The sequence below is a fragment of the Delphinapterus leucas genome, chromosome 6, assembly GCF_059928025.1.
Source record: "Delphinapterus leucas isolate spDelLeu-1000000601 "Yukka" chromosome 6, BTC_Dleu_Yukka2, whole genome shotgun sequence".
In the NCBI taxonomy this organism is placed as follows: domain Eukaryota; kingdom Metazoa; phylum Chordata; class Mammalia; order Artiodactyla; family Monodontidae; genus Delphinapterus; species Delphinapterus leucas.
The window spans coordinates 114,364,278-114,381,786 of NC_143134.1; the positions used below are offsets into that span (position 1 = coordinate 114,364,278).

Genomic DNA, 17,509 nt, shown 5'->3' on the forward strand with positions numbered 1-17,509 from the left:
CCTCCACCCACATACTCCAGGTCTCTCTCTCACTAATCTTAGGACAGCTTGGTTGCCTGCCTGCCAGCACTATGGCTCACCATGGCATTCCTTTTGTCCATTTACCCTCCTCCCAGCCACAAAGCCTCTAGGTTCCTCAACACTCCTCTTTGTCCTTAGTCTATTCTTTCCTGCCGCTGAAACACCACTCTTCAATAACAAACTCCTACTTGCCATTTAAGACCCAATTCAAATGTCACCTTCTTTTTGAATCCTTCTATTACTAAGCGCAGACAGAATTTTAGGTCCTTCTTCTATCCACTCATAATTCTGTGTATTCTGAGAGAGGCAGAATACCATAACGGTTAAGAGTTTGAATTTTACACTCAAATCACCTTTGTTCTAATCCAGGTTCTGCCACTTTCTAGTTGTACAATCTTGGGCAAGTCATACAACTAGTTAAACCTAAGTTCCTTCACCTGTATAGTGGAGAGAATAATAGTATCTATCACATAGGACTGTTTTGAGGATTAAATTAATATATTATCACATGTTTAGAAAAGGGCCTAGCACATAACAACTATTATGGAAGGCTGACAATGATATCCTGATTATTATTGTTATTTTTATAGCACTTATGGTAATGTATCATAAAAATATCCTCTGTAAGACCTTAGGCTATGACAGGATCTAGAAAAAAGCAGTACTCAAATAAATGCATGTTGGATAAATGAATAAATGTCCACTTACTAAGTACTGACTACATACCTTTGCATGAGATTTCTTAGTAAGAAAGACATTTCTAAGCCTACTGAAAAAAGAAGAAACTGTAGCTCAGACAAGCAAACTGACTTGCCCATGTCTGAGCAGGAGTTTGAGGAAGAGGCCAAAGTAGCCAAGTATTCAGTCCAGTGCTCTAGCTACTATGCCATATAGGGAGTGGACACACACTTCTTCTCTAAAGTGTTTAATCCAGAGTTGAGGCCAAGCTGGCTAAAGTCAGCACACAGAATGAGAGTGAGTGCTGAGGAAAAAGAGCCAGATGAATTTTTGTTTCTTGTTCCTATGGAAAGCCTGGGAGGACATTTTCTCCCAAGTCTGTCTGACACAAACCTACATACTTCTTTGCCTGTGAGGGAACCTTGAGTTGCTCCAATCATAGATATAAATAGGCATTTAGAACTGGAAGTTAGCCAACACAGAGGACTTTGAGGGAAAACGAGAAATGTTTAACTGGTGTTCAAGTTGAGTGATTGGTTTTAAATAGTTTGGGTTGCATATTGAATTAGAGGGTTTGTCTTTTTTTATTCAGTCACATGTAGCAAAAAAACCCAAATCTTTTCTCTTAGAGGTCCTTAGAACACTGAAATCATTGTTTACATTTTATAAGACACATGAACACAAATGGTGCCATCAAATTACAAGCCATCTACTGAGGCCCCGAATGTGCAGCCTCAGTGATGGTGGTGAGAGCAAAACCAGAACGTCGAGGTCATGGAAGTACTTGAGCTTGGTAAAAAGGGCCAGTTATGGTAAAATCAAGCTTATTCCAGCTGGAAGTCAAAGTTGGACTGTACTTGTCTCTCCCTGAGGGTCTCATGGGACACTAAGCAATCATTAAGGCATTGAACAGGGGATGGAACTTGTTGGGAGTGCTTGAATCTGGGTGTAAATCTCATCTGTCACTTCCTAGCTGGTTACTTACTGTTGGGCAAGTCACTCAAGTTCTCTGAGCCTTAGCTCCCTCATTGGTAAAATGGAGATAATACCACTTCCCTCATAGCTCATGATTCCCTCACTGGGTGCTGGAGCAAAGAAGCATACAGGTTTGAGTCAGATAGACTTGGGAGGTTAATCTAAGATAAAGTTGTTAAGTGAAGGTGCACAATAAATGGAAATTCTATCACTTCTTTTTTTTTTTTTTTAAAGATGTTGGGGTAGGAGTTTATTTATTTATTTTTGCTGTGTTGGGTCTTCATTTATGTGCGAGGCTTTCTCTAGTTGTGGCAAGTGGGGGCCACTCTTCATCGCGGTGCGCAGGCCTCTCACTATCGCAGCCTCTCTTGTTGTGGAGCACAGGCTCCAGACGCGCAGGCTCAGCAGTTGTGGCTCACAGGCCTAGTCGCTCTGCAGCATGTGGGATCCTCCCAGACCAGGGCTCGAACCCGCGTCCTCTGCATTAGCAGGCAAACTCTCAACCACTGTGCCACCAGGGAAGCCCACTTCTTATTTTTAATTAAACACGGTTAAGAACTTGGAGATAACAGCTCTCTCTTCCTAACACACCACCTAGAAACAGTAAAAGACTAAAAGGAAAATTATATGCCAAGTATCAAAAACCCAAAAGCAATGACAGATGAAATAGGTTTTTCTGAGCATCAGCCTCCTCAATTCTGGAGAGAACATAGAGTCTGGAGATGTAAATGACTGAGGATCCCTTGGCATGGTGAGAGAGCCACAGAGGGTACTCAAAAAACATTAGGTAATAGTGAGGAAGGTTTTTCATTGAAAAAATGCTTAAGAATTCTCCCCAATGGATAAACTTTCTATTGTATCTAAGTATAAAAAGAATAAATACAAATAAGGCCATATATGAAAAGCCCATAGCTAACATCATACTCAGTGGTGAAAAACGGAAAGCTTTTCCTCTAAGATCAGGATCAAGACAAGGATGCCCACTCTTACCACATCTATTCAAGATAGCACTAGAAGTCCTCGCCAGAGCAATAGGCAAGAAAAAGAAACAAAAGGCATCTAAATCAAAAAGAAGTAAAACTATCTCTGTTCACAGAAGACATATGATCTTATATGTAGATAACTTAAAGATGTCACCAAAAAACTATTAGAACTAATATAAGAATTCAGCAAAGCTGCAGGATACAAAGTCAACATAGAAAATCAGTTGCATTTTTATATACTAATAATGAATTATCTGAAGAGAAAATTAAGAAAACAATCTCATTTACAATAGTATCAAAAAGAATAAAATAGGGGCTTCCCTGGTGGCGCAGTGGTTGAGGGTCCGCCTGCCGATGCAGGGGACATGGGTTCGTGCCCCGGTCCGGGAAGATCCCACATGCTGCGGAGCGGCTAGGCCCGTGAGCCATGGCCGCTGAGCCTGTGCGTCTGGAGCCTGTGCTCCGCAACGGGAGAGGCCACAGCAGTGAGAGGTCCGCGTACCACAGAAAAAAAAAAAAAAAAAAAAAAAAAGAATAAAATACTTAGGAAAAAACTAAGGAGGTGAAAGGCTTGTACACTGCTGAAAGAAATTAAAGACATAAATAAATGGAAAGACATCCTGTGTTCATACATTAAAAGACTTAATATTGTTAAAAAGTCCATACTATCCAAAGTGTTCTACAGATTCAATGTAATCCCTATCAAAATTCCAATGGCATTTTTTTGCTGAAAAAAAAATCCTAAAATTCATATGAAACCACAAAGAACCCCAAATAGCCAAAACAATCCTGAGAAAGAACAACAAAACTAGAGGCCTTGCACTTCCTGATTTCAAAACATATTACAAAGCTAAAGTAATCAAAACAGTAACGTACTGGCACAAGGACAGACATACAGAGCCCCCAAATAAACCCAGACTTATGGTCAAAAGATCTTTGACACAGATGCGAAGACTACACAATGGGAAAAGGAGAGTATCTTCAACAAGTGGTGTTGGGGGTTTCCCTGGTGGCGCAGTGGTTGAGAGTCTGCCTGCCGATGCAGGGGACACGGGTTCGTGCCCCGGTCCAGGAAGATTCCACATGCCGCGGAGCAGCTGGGCCTGTAAGCCATGGCCTCTGAGCCTGCGCGTCCTGAGACTGTGCTCCGCAATGGGAGAGGCCACAACAGTGAGAGGCCCGTGTACGGCAGAAAAACACAAAAAAAAACAAGTGGTGTTGGGAAAATCGGATATCCATATGCAAAAGAATAAAATTAGAGTTTTACCTTATGCCATATGCAAAAAGCAACTCAGTGGATTAAAGACTTAAACATAAGACCCAAAACAGTACAACTCCTAAAAGAAAACACAGAGAAAAAACTTCTTGACATTGGCCTTGGCAATAATTTTTCTTTTTTTAATTGGAGCATAGTTGAGTTACAATATTGTGTTAGTTTCAGGTGTATAGCATAGTGATTCAGTATTTTTACAGATTCTATTCCATTACAGGTTATTACAAGATAATGGGTATAATTCCCTGTGCTACACAGTATTATCCTGTTGCTTATCTATTTTATATATAGTAGTTTGCATCTGTTAATCCCATACCCCTAATTTGTCAATGACTTCTTGAATATGACATCAAAGCAAAAATAGAAATATAGGATTACATCAAACTAAAAGACTTCTGCAAAGCAAAGGAAACAATCGACAAAGTGAACAGGAGACTTCCAGAAAATTTTTGCAAACTATGTATCTGATAAAGGGTTAATATTCAAAATATATAAGGAATTCCTACAACTCAATAGCCAATTAACTAATTAATCAGCCTGATTAAAAAAAGCAAATACTAGGGACTTCCCTGGTGGCACAGTGGTTAAGAATCTGCCTGCCAATGCAGGGGACACAAGTTCGAGCCCTGGTCCAGGAAGATCCCACATGCCGCAGAGCAACTAAGCCCATGTGCCACAACTACTGAGACTGCACTCTAGAGTCTGTGAGCCACAACTACTGAGCCCATGTGCCACAACTACTGAAGTCCGCCCGCCTAGAGCCCGTGCTCTGCTACAAGAGAAGCCACCTCAATGAGGAGCCTGCGTACCACAACAAAGAGTAGGCCCCACTTGCCGCAACTAGAGAAAGCCCACGTGCAGCAACGAAAACCCAACACAGCCAAAAATAAATAAATAAATTTTTTTTAAAAGTAGCAAATACTTGAATAGATATTTCTCCAAAGAAGACATACAAATACCCAACAGGCACATGAAAAGATGCTCAACGTCACTAATCATCAGGGAAATGGAAATCAAAGTCATAATGAGAAATCACCTCATGCCTATTAGGATAGCCAGTATCAAACAAGCAAGCAAGGAAGCAAGCAAGCAAGCAGACAAACAAACAAAAAGCTCCAGAAAATAAGAAGTGCTGGAGAGGATGGGGAAAACTGGAACCCTGTGCACTTGGGTGAGAATATATAAATAAAATGTTGTGGCGACTATGGAAAACAGTATGGAGGTTTCTCAAAAACTTAAAAACAGAATTATCATATGACACAGTAATCCCCCCACTCGGTATTTATCCAAAAGAGTTGAAATCAGGATCTTGAAGAGATATCTGCACTCTCATGTTCCCAGCAGCCAAGGCCATGTTCACTTTAGCCAAGAGGTAGAAACAACCTAAAATGTCCATCGATGGATGAATAGATAAACAAAATGTGCTATATTCTATTTACAAAAGCCAGGAAATGGAAGCAACCTAAATGTCCATCAACACAGGAATGGATAAAGAAGGCGTGGTACATACTACTCATGGAATATTACTCAGCCATAAAAAGGAATGAAATAAAGCCATTTGCAGCAACATGGATGGACCTAGAGATTGTCATACTGAGTGAAGTAAGACAAATAAAATATCATATGATATCACTTATATGCAGAATCTTAAAAAATGGTACAAATGAATGTATTCACAAAACAGAAATCAAGTCACAGATGTAGAAAGCAAACTTATGGTTACTGGGGGGAATGGGGGGGCGATAAATTGGGAGATTAGGATTGAGATATAGACACTACTATATACAAAACAGATAACTAAAAAGGACCTACTCTACAGCACTGGGAACTCTACTCAATATTCTGTAATGACCTATATGGGGAAAGAATCTAAAAAAGAGTGGATATATGTATATGTATAACTGATTCACTTTGCTGCATAGCAGAAACTAACACAACATCATAAAGTCAACTATACTCCAATAAAAATTAAAAACAAAAAGCAAAAACAAAAAATGTGCTATATACATACAGTGGAATATTACTCAGCCTTAAAAAAGAAGGAATCCTGTCATATGCTGCAACATGGATGAACCTTGAGGACATTATGCTAAGCAAAATAAGGCAGTCACAGGACAAGTCCTGCATGATTCCACTTATATGAGGTATCAAAAGTTGTCAAACTCTTAGAAGCAGAAAGTAGAATGGTGGTTGCCAGGAACTGGGGGGAGGACGAAATGAGGAGTTGCTGTTCAATAGGTATAAAGTTTCAGTGGTAAGATTAAGAAGTTCTAGAGATCTGCTGTACGGAATGTGCATATAGTTGACACTACTGTACTGTATACTTAACAATTTGTTAAGGAGGTGTATTTCCTGTTACATGTTTTTTACCACACAAAAAAGAGCAGCTATGAATGGAGACCGAAATAAATTAATTTGCAAGAGACACATATGACTTGAATAAATGAATAAAAATGTTTGATTTAAAAAAGAGAATGAATGCAGCACACACCCCACACCTGAGTGCATATGTGTACCAAGCTCATGTGACAGAAAACCCTCCCATACATCATCAGCGTATGTCTCAAACCAACTCTGAATTCCTGTCTTTCTCTCATTCCCTCATATTCAATTGGATAAATCCTATCAATTTTACCTATTAAACATTTCTTGAATCTATTCCCTCTCTTCAATCTGCACTATCACTGTCCTACTTGAAACCACACTGTCTATATCTCTCGCCTGGACTTCTGTAAAACCCTTTTAACTGCTTTTTCTCTGCTACCAGTTTCACTGACCCTTACCCAGCTCCTCATAAACAATTTACATGGCTAGAACGATCTTTCCAAAATGCAAATTTGACCATATCCCTCTTTCTACTTAAAACCTTTTAGTAGTTGCCTCTTGGTCTACCCCCATAATTCTTGAATCATGGTCCCTGCCCACTAGGGTACTGAAGGATTCACTTCATGGGTCGTAAGCAGATCCAATTCTCTATCATGATGAAGTTCTTCTGCTGGCCAAGTAAGAACAAGCGATGCAGGCTGGCCCCACAAAGGCTTTACTGAAGGAGCTATAATCAAAGTTAGCTGAAGGCCACTTTTTAGAGAACTGATTCCAAACTCAAGGAATCTGCCTTATCTCCTGCCACTTCACAACATGTGCCCAGTGCTCTAGCCTGAGTGAATGAACTCCTTGCCATTCCTTGAAGATTCCTTTTACAGTCTATTCTGTCTAGCAGGAATAAAAGATGTTTGGGTTTCCACCCCTTCTCAACATAGCTAATTCTTCTTTTTCCTTGAAGACTCAGTTCAAACTTATCTTCTCCAGGAAGCCTTTCCTGAGTGTCTTCAGTCCTCAACCATGGCTCTGGTCCAAATGAAAAGAAGCCCCTTCTTTCTGTACTCCCTGGGCAACCTCTGTTATCACCCACTGTATTATGATGTCCGTTTACATATCTGTCTTTCCCACTACACTGAATTTACAGTACAGGGGGCCTGGTACAGAGTAAGTAATACTGAGTAAATGTTTGTGGAACTGAATGGGTATTACCTTCCCTACTTTACAAACAGGCAATCAATGAACTTTCTGCTGAAATATCTTTAGTGACACTGAACAGCAAAGTAGTCTTGCTGATTTCTGCCAGACTAAGTAACTATAACCTTAAGTGACTGACATAAAAAGTCCTCTGGGAAATTCCCTGGTGGTCCAGTGGTTAGGATTCCGCGCTCTCACTGCGGAGGGCCTGGGTTCACCTCCCGGTCAAGGAACTAAGATCCCATAAGCCGCGTGGCAAGGCCAAAAAAAAGAAAAAAATCCTCTGGATGCTTTAGAACCAGAATTGGATTCATCTTCTGTAAAAATCCTTAGGAAGAGTTGAGGCATCACAAGTGGAGCTTTAACCATTATCTTATATATTTAAGATTTTCAAAGCACTTTCATATCCAGACTCTAAAAGCAGTTTCACAGGAATGAAAGTAAAGATGGCTCCCCCTAGCAGCAGATAAGAGGATCAAGGTGAGCAGCTACAGGAGCAACTGGAGGCCTGAGCTTTCGGGGTAGATCACAAAGAGTAAGACCTAGAACTCACCTGGACTGGCCCAATGCTCTTATTCCGGCCTCCAGGCATGCCATCTTCTCTGATTGCTGGAAGGAAACATAAGTTAAGACAGTAAGAAGCATGCCCACAGAAGTCTAGGCACAAAAAGAGAACTTATTTGGCCAAAAGCATAAAGTAGTAATTGGTGAAGCTAAGATTAAAACACCGATCTTTCTGGACCCAAAGCACATATCCTTTCCATCATTCCAGGTTAGCTCATAGGCAGCAGATACTTTGGGGCCCCCAAAGCACTGGATACACACTACACACACTGTATACATTCAATATGCTCAACAAAGATGACAGCCTTATTAATAGTCCTACAGTTACAAATAACCCACCAAGATAATGCATTTGAAGGCCTTGATAAATTCAAGGGGGCAGGGGGGTAGATAAAAAGAATACTCCCATTTTTAAATAAAATATTTTTTATATCTAGTTTAGGTTTGAGACTAATTTGCAGGATGAGGAAAACAGGTTTTTTGTTTTTTAATTACTCAGAATTTTGACCTCATTGGCTCTTTTCTACAAAGGCAGTCAGTAGAGTTCCCTTGCAGTTGATTTCCCACTCATGTAATTCAACAAAAAGAAGCTATTTAGCATTTCCTAACTATAAAAAGCAGACTTTAAATAGTACCAGCCTCATTAAGAATAACAACTACTAACACTATTACCATCATTGTTTACAGAGTACTTAATACAGGGGCACAGACAAGGAACCCCTGATTTGCAATTACAGAAGGGTTCTGGTGTCTGGCAAAGCTTTCTGGAAAATATAACTTCTGAACCGAGTCTTAAAGGATAAATATGATTTATGCAGGCAGGAAAAGGGTGCTCCAGGTTGAGTGGACAGCATACAGAAAAGCTTCAAGTTGAAAGTAAGCGTGTGTGTGTGTGTGTGTGTGTGTGTGTGAGAGAGAGAGAGGGGGAGAGAGAGAGAGAGAGAGAGAGAGAGAGGGAGAGAGGGAGAGAGGGAGAGAGGGAGAGAGGGAGAGAGGGAGAGAGGGAGAGAGGGAGAGAGGGAGAGAGGGAGAGAGGGAGAGAGGGAGAGAGGGAGAGAAGAGTAGCAAGAGATAAGGCTGAAGAGGCCAACTGGGGCCAGATCATAGAGAGCCTTGGATGCCAGGCTAAGAGTATGGACTTTAGCAGAGGAGCCTGAGGATAAGATGGAATGCAGGGGAGGATGTGGTCATGTTGGCATATTTGAAAAATCTTTGTGATGGCAACTGTGGAAGGTGGCTTGGAGAGGGTAATATTAACAGAGAAGTAATGGCATCATGTGAGAGCAAGCTTTGCTATAATACACCTGGCTCCAAAAAAAATTAACATGCACAATCTGTAAAGTCGTTAGGGCAGGGCTGGTTGCCTCAAAAGCTAAGGGCTCCAAGTCTAACAGTTACCTGTGGTAACTGAAAGGCTGACAGGAAGTTCATTTTCCTTAAAGCAGCCATTATTCTTAGTCTTAGAAGATCACACACTCAGAATTAGACAAGCTTGAGTCTAAATCCAGTTTCTGCCAGGTCTGTGTAATTACAGACAAGTTTTTTTCATCTCTCTGAACTTCAGTTTACTTAAGAATAAAGAGGGCTATTGGAACCTGTCTTATGGGGTATTGTGAGGATAATATATAATTTAGCTAAAGCACCAAGCACAGGGCCTGGCATATGAAGTAGGAGGTAACAGCCTGCTTTACAAGGCTGCTGTGAATTTGGGTCAAGAAACATAGACAGCTAGATATATATTATCTAGATGCATGCTGGTTGTTGTCTAGAAGCTCTCTTTCAACCTTATTTCAAGTTCTAAACATCCTTAAAATTCCTCCTCTGCTGATCCAGGGTCAATGACAGTCTTCAGATACTCATATTTCCAATACTGATATCTCATATGTCTTTGCTTCAGCTCACAGGTACAGAACAAAGATCTGTCACTGGCAGATAGAACACTGAATATTTCTCACTTGATACTCCACTCTCAGTGTCTTGGAGGTGAGGAAGGAACTCAACTTGCTTTCCTTTTTGTTTAAAGGGCCACAAATCTTAAAGATTTACATCTTGCCAATTTCACCTTCTGATATTTAAAAACTCGTGCTGTCCCTCAACCCCACCTGGAGTAAGAAACTCCTATACGTGTTAGATAGTATCATCGGTAAAATTAACCCACGAGGAACGTATTAGTATTATCACTCCCACTGAACAGGTGACTCTAATGCTCAGAAAAATGAAGTATTTTGCTTAGGGTGATAGAAACTAAATATCAGAACCAGACTATCAGATTAAGACCAACCTTCTTTCCACCACTACAATTTCCTGAAGTGTGTGTGCATCCCATTGGAGAAACTAATTTTAGGTGGTGCTTAAACTCTTAATTATACATTTATCCTAATGTGCATTAAAAATACTGATTTGCCATTCACTGAAGTGATAAAAATTCCATTTGAAAATTAACTTTGATTTTTTCAAAAATATAATTTAAAGAAGAACATAAACAACTGGTTTAATCAGAGATGGTAACATCTGTTAAGACGGCATGATACTGCCTGAGGTGTGGGCAGCAATACCACATGTCACAGTGCCTCTGTTAAGAACCTGGATCATATTTTAAAACTTATATTCAGATACATGAGATTGCATTTGATCCTCACAACAACCTTAAAAAGTATATACATTATTATTATCCTATGCAGTTTAGGCACGAGGAAACGAAAGCTCAAAGAGGAAAAGCAACTTGCTCAAGGTTATTCAGCAAAGAACTGACAGAGCTGGGATTTCAATTTAGGTTTTCTGATTCTAAAGTTGTGCTTGTTCCTTGATGCTACACTGAGCTAAGAGCAAGTTTTTCAGCAGGGCTGAGAGTCTTCTGGTAGTGAAGTTATTAAAATAAAACAACAGAACAAAGGGCTTCTGGGTATAGGATCACAGGAACAGTTCTGTTGCACCTCTCGTCTAAGCCTAAGAGAATGGCACCAGCTATGGTTCTTCTATCTACTCAGAAGAAGCACACATACTTTTTCTGCTCTAGAACTCATATACCTACTATTCCTCACTTGCTTAGGCCTGGGTAGCCAACCAAACCCAGAAACCAGAAAGGTAGAAAGACACAAAGCTAACTACATCAAAGCACTGTTCAAAATCCACTGGTGCTTCCCTGTGGTCTATGGGCTAATTAAATACAAGCTCCCTAGCTTGGCATTCAAGATCCTCTGTGATCTGGTTCTTATGGGACTCTCCATCCTCATCTTTAGCCAAAAATGTTACACTGTACCTACAGAGAACTATTTGTTAGTTCTTGAACATGCCATGCTGTTTTACAACACAGTTTTGCCTCTGCACGTGTTGCTGCCTCTATTGAGAAAGAAACTTCACAGTGGAAAAATCTAACACCACCACGTTACCCAAGTGACACCACCTTAACTAAGTGACTCAACTTAAAATGACCAATAATGGGACAAGCTTACACCATGTGCTCTAGATAGGATGCACTAAAAGGACACAACATTGCTTTTGTGGCATTCTTGCCAAAACTGCACAACCGCAACCTAATTGTGAGGAAAGTGACAAACCCAAATTGAGGGACGGTCTACAAAATAAATGATTTGTTTTCTTAAAAATTGACAATGTTATTAAAGACAAGAAAAGAATGAGGAACTACTTCAGATAAAAGGAGATTAAAAAGACCTAAGAACTAAATATAATGTGTGATTTTGGATTGGCTCCTAGATTAGAAAATAGAAATTGCTACAAAGGACATTGGGATAACAAGTGAAATCTAAATACGGTCTGCAATTAGTTAATAGTATTATGTCATGTTAAATTTCCTGATTTTGATAATAGTGCTGTGGTTATGTTAGAAGGAAAGGGGAATGAAATCTGTAACTTACTCCCAAATAGTTAAGAACACACACACGGAAGAAGAGAGAGGGACAGAAGCGGGAGCCATTTTTACAAAGCTCTAGTTTGTAAGGAGCTTGAACTTCTATTCCTTCAAGATTCTGCTCAAGTATTATCTCTTCTTGAGATTTCTTGGTGCTCCATTTTTATCCTGGTAAAGTGATACGGCAATGCCACAGGATCACTGTCTCAACAATGTCGTTCTGCAAACAGCAACCTCCTCCAAGCTTTCCTTAACCTTTTTTTCACTTTTGAACTAGTTATCTAGCAAGTTATGAGACAACAAAGTTATGGGAATTTTAAGTATTTTCGCATAACTACTTAACTGATATGAATTCCCCATGTGGCTCAGTGTAGCTTCCTCTTGCCTCTGATGATTTTAACAATATTTCTCCCATCCCATTTCCTACCCTGCCCCCGCCACCACCACAGTCAATTCATCAAACCAGGAAGCATCCTACACTAATTGGGACACGAGAAAAGTAGGACTTGGTCATGGCCCATGAGAGGATCACTGTCTAATAATGGGGGCAGTGGGGGAAACAGACAAGTACACAGACAAAGAGCACAAGGTGATCAGCGTTATGCAGAGAGCAAAAAAGGGCGATGGAAGCACAAAAGGGTTATATGGTGGGGGGTGGTGTCAGAGAAGGCATCTTAGAGGATGTTACAAATAAAAGCTGAGTCTAGAATGAAAAGTATATATAGTCAGGTGAAGAAGAGGGGGTAGAACATTCCAGGAAGATGAAACCAAATGTGCAAAGCCCCCAAAACATGAAATATCCCCGAGTTCTTGGAGAACTGGATTATGTGGGAAGAGCAGCAGAGGGAGAGGGAAGGGATGCCAGAGGTCTTGAGAATCATTCTGAGGAGCCCGACTTTACCTAAAGACTGCAAGATGTGTGAGGAGGATGTGTTTCGGGGGTATTGGTGTAGTAGTGGGGATGGACAGAAAGGGCCCAGCCTCTACTCACCACACTTATTTAAATCTCCCTCATTGCTTTGCTAATTAATTTCCTTACCAGCCAAGTTCAAGGTCCGAAAAGATATCTATGTCCAGAGATGGGAGGGCATAGGCTGAGTGTAGGCTCACACATGACAGCTGTATTTTTTAACAGTTAATTTTTAAAATTTTGAGGTTAAGTTTAGATTTATAGAACAATTGCAAAAACAGTACAGAGAATTCCCGTATACTCTACACCCAGCTTCCCCTTCTGTTAACTAAGCTTACATAGCCATAGATCATTCATCAAAACTAGAAAATTAACTTTGGTAGAACACTATTCACCAAAGACTTTATTCAGATTTTCCCAGTTCTACTAATGTCCCTTTTCTGTTCCAGAATCCAATCCAGGATCTCACAATGCATGTAGCAGTTATGTTTCCATAGTCTCCTCCAATCTGTGACAGTTGCTTAGTCTTTCCTTATCTTTTGTGACCTTGACACTTATGGAGAGTATTTTGTAGAATGCCAGTTATTTTGAAGAATATTGCTCAATTTGGGCTTGTATGTTTTCTCATGATGAGACTGGGGATAAATCTATCCATCCCTGTGTGTGTATATGTGCATATGTATATGTGTGCCCTTCTTAGTGATCATATCAGGGGGTACATGATGTCAATGTAAACACACTGATGTTACTCTTGATCCTTTGGCTAAAGTGATATCTGTCAGAATTCTCTACTGAAATGTACTATTTTTCTCTTTGTAATTACTAAATATTCTGAGACTATTCTAAATATTCTGTTTCTATTTAAACCCATGCTCTCTTATTTTAGCTTCCATCAGTGGATCTTGCCTATAGCAACTACTATGGTGTTCTAATGGTGATTTTCTATTTCCCTCATTTTTTCAACACTTACTAGAATTCCTCTGTAAGGAAGAACCATCATTCCTCTATTTATTCAGTTCATTTTATCAGTATGAACTCATGGATATTTAATTCTTTGGGTTATAAACTAATATATATGTATATATAGCACCTTCTAATTTTCCGGCACCACAAGATGCTCCAGACTCATCTTATATATTCCCTGCCTCAGCCCTAAAATCAACCAGTTCTCCAAGGACTTCTGATTCCTTTTATTGATATTTAGAAACCAAGATATGGACGCTAGGTGTGCTCGTTACTATTGGGGGTGTCATTGGTTCTAGCCCTTCTCAATGGCTGAGCTAGGAAATATATGTATGTATACCAACTCATGTATCTACACACACATCTATATTTTTTTAATCTATCTAAACATGACTCCATATTACAATAACCTCTGACTCCAATCTAGTACCAGAGGTTTCATTCTAGCCTTCCCCTTTCCTGATTTATAACTTCTTTCCCTGATGTGAGAAACCCAACTCTCATTATCAACAGTTTATTTCCTTATTTGTTCAACCCTAGTATACAAACAAAGTAGTGAAAGAATTCCTAAACCATAACCTTGAGAGAATCAAATTTATAAACCAGAGTGCTTTGTTTGTATACAGTTCTTTCTGTCTTCAGTTTTAACAGTATACAGTCAAAACACTATTTTCCAAGGCCAGCTCCTTTCTTCCTCGTTCCCTTCAGTGTGGCTATGTGATTTATTTGTAATATTAGACTCATTTGCTAAATGCTACAGTCTCTCTCCACCCCTGCCCACCATACTGGTTGCTTAAAAAAATTTATATACAGTGAAATTCACTTCTTTTGTGGTACTCAGTTCTATAGCTTTTGACAGATGCATAAAATTATGTGTCAAACACCATAGTTCCATCACCCCAAAAATACTCCAGCGGCAACTGCAATTTTAATTCTGCTTTCTCAGCACCAACCAGGAGGTGGCAGGGTTTCTCTCTGAGACACAGCCTTCACCATGCAACTGAGCCTGTCTGCTCTGCATGCAAACGGGCCTAGGAAGGCAGCTCTACATCCCTCACACCTCATGTGTCATCTTCTCCTGGCTATGGTTAGAGGGGTTATGTTGGGTAAGCTTCTTCCTCCCTGGAAGAGGCAAGTTTGGCTGAAAGCCTCAGAATCTCACACTCTTGACTGAATAAGCAGGACGATTCATCAGAGAGTAGTCAAGAAAGCAACTCATAAATACGCTTTGATAAAATACTCTCAGTGAAGGCAACAAAGGAAGATGAGAAAACTGTAGACCAAAACCAAGTCAGATGACCAGACTCTCTCTTCAATACATTACTTGGTGGCTTGTAAGGATTTCTGCAGGAGTAAACTGATAGTGGGGAAGGGAGAGGATTTCTAGGTAGCAGAAGGAAACTAGCACAGGCAGGACAGTGCAAGGCATGCTTGAGGTACAGTAAATTCTGGACAAATGAGGTTAGAAACATAGACAGGGGACAAAGTTGGTAACAGTTTAAATGCCCTATTAAATGTTTTTATCATTCGGTAAATATAGCACATTCCAACACGCAACTAGTTATCCCATACAGTAGACATGTGAAGCAGTGTGTTGTCCATGTGGTTAGGTACAAGTTTTGCTTGATTAATAACAAATTACATTTTAAAAATTATTAACTGTCAATACAACAACCACTAATCCAACTACTTGTAAGTCATTTTACCTCCCTAAGCTGCCTCTGTAAACTGAGGGTAATAGTTAACAATAGGGTTGTTGTGTGTATTTAATGAGATAATGCATAGAAAGTATACAAGACTTTTTGGTACACACAATGCTCAGTAAATATTAGTATTGTAAGTAAATTATAAATGACCTATATTTACCTAAATGCCCTTCTATATCTCTCTTACCTCTCTTCATAATAGGCAAGTTTTCAAAAAAATCTTATTATCCCATACACAATTTAAAAAACCAGTCTGAAGTGTCTGCTACAAAACCAATTTGAACAATTCATTAAATCTGACTAATCCCCACCCCATACTATTACTATGAGCTCTTAATACCTCGCTGGGTATTTTATATACATAGTCATATTTAACCCTCTACAGAGCTCTGAAAGTTAAGTATTATCATACCATTTTAAAGGTAAGATTTAGCATCAGAGACATAAAGCAAACTGCCCAAGGTCACAGAGCTAGTCTGTCACCAACCTCTCCCCTCCTGAACCTCTATTCTTTTACTGAACTACACTGCAAGGCTCTCCACCCTCCATGAGAATACTCCTAAAGTTCTGACATTGGCCCTCTTTCTCTTCTGTATCCAAGTTCTCTCTTTGGGTGATTTCTACCCACTAACAAAACTTTACCACCTCTATGCCAATAGCTCCACAAACTTCTACTTGTAAGCAGGACTTTTCAGCTCAGTTCCAATCCGACTTCCTTAGTGGACATCTATGTGTGTGTCCTTCTCAGGTACTTCAAATTCAGCACCTACCAAGGTCAACATTTTGCCCCATTCTTTTATTAATTAATTTACTTTTTTTTTTTTTTTTTTTTGCGGTACACGGGCCTCTCACTGTTGTGGCCTCTCCCGTTGCGGAGCACAGGCTCCGGACTCGCAGGCTCAGCGGCCATGGCTCATGCGCCCAGCCGCTCCACGGCATGTGGGATCTTCTCAGACCGGGGCACGAACCCGTGTCCCCTGCATCAGCAGGCAGACTCTCAACCACTGTGCCACCAGGGAAGCCCCAATTAATTTACTTTAATTCGAATTATCAGCTTCAACCTCTGGTACTGCCCAATAGTCAGTATGTCACCAACTCCTATCAGGTGAGCTTCTCCCACATCTCCCCATCTGTGCCATTACTTTCCCCTCCTCCTCTCCTTCAGATCCTTCATACCTTTCTTGTGGACTCTTCTAAATACTTTCTAAGTGTTTTTTCTGCTTCCCCTACCCCAATCCATTCTTCAAAGCTGCCCTCTGGATTAACCCCCTTAGAATATTGGTTTATTCATGTCATCTTAGGCTAATGGCTCTTGGAAAACTTCCCAATAAATCCCAAATTCTTCACCAACCTGGATGCAGATTTCTGGGTATGCTCAACCTGAGTATGCCATGCTTATACCAAACAAAATGATAACACATTCAGGGGACCTACTGCCTTCCTGCCATTTCATATAAAATTCCTGCTTCCTTTCATCATGCCCTGAAAAAAGAACTAGTGGAGTATATTAATCCTACTTAGTACCTGATTGTTAATTGGGGTCTTGTCACATGGACCCTGTGCATTCATTCTCACAGGATCCTTAACATCTCACCAGTCTTTCCTCCCACCTAATCTGAGAGATCCCTGTAGGCAGATTCATTTTTGGGTCATTTTGGGTTACACAGTACAAGTGCAGGCTTGGGAAATGAATAACTCCAAGGCTTAATGGCTGACACTAAAGATAAAGTGATGGGTGAAGTGTGGGTAGCAGAGCCACAAGCACCACTCACCCTTCCGGTTCATCCCCATCTGGAGGCATTTGAGCAGGCGGCAGTACTGGCACCTGTTCCTCTGCTTCCGAGACATGACACAGTTCTTGTCACGACTGCACCGATATACCCGCTTGTTGCAAATGCTCCGCTTGAAAAACCCTTTGCACCCCTCACAGGAGATGATCCCATAGTGCAAGCCTGTGGCGCGGTCCCCACAAATGAGACAGGTTCGTTGTTCAGCCCGATCATCTGGAACAGAAACTGAACATATGCAAGTTAGAACACAGTGGAAATAATG

General features: G+C 40.4%; 1 protein-coding gene across 4 annotated transcripts in view; it reads right to left on the reverse strand.

Moving 5' to 3' along the window:
- NR6A1 (nuclear receptor subfamily 6 group A member 1) overlaps nt 1–17,509 on the reverse strand; it is a 206,910-nt gene that overhangs the window by 22,429 nt on the left and 166,972 nt on the right. For all 4 annotated transcript variants that reach the window (XM_089913745.1, XM_022578766.2, XM_022578765.2 and 1 more), the window contains 2 exons: nt 17,230–17,472; nt 8,000–8,055 (listed from right to left, as the gene is read on the reverse strand). In XM_089913745.1, coding sequence (XP_089769871.1) covers nt 8,000–8,055; nt 17,230–17,472 — 299 coding nt within the window. The remainder of the gene's footprint in view (nt 1–7,999; nt 8,056–17,229; nt 17,473–17,509) is intronic.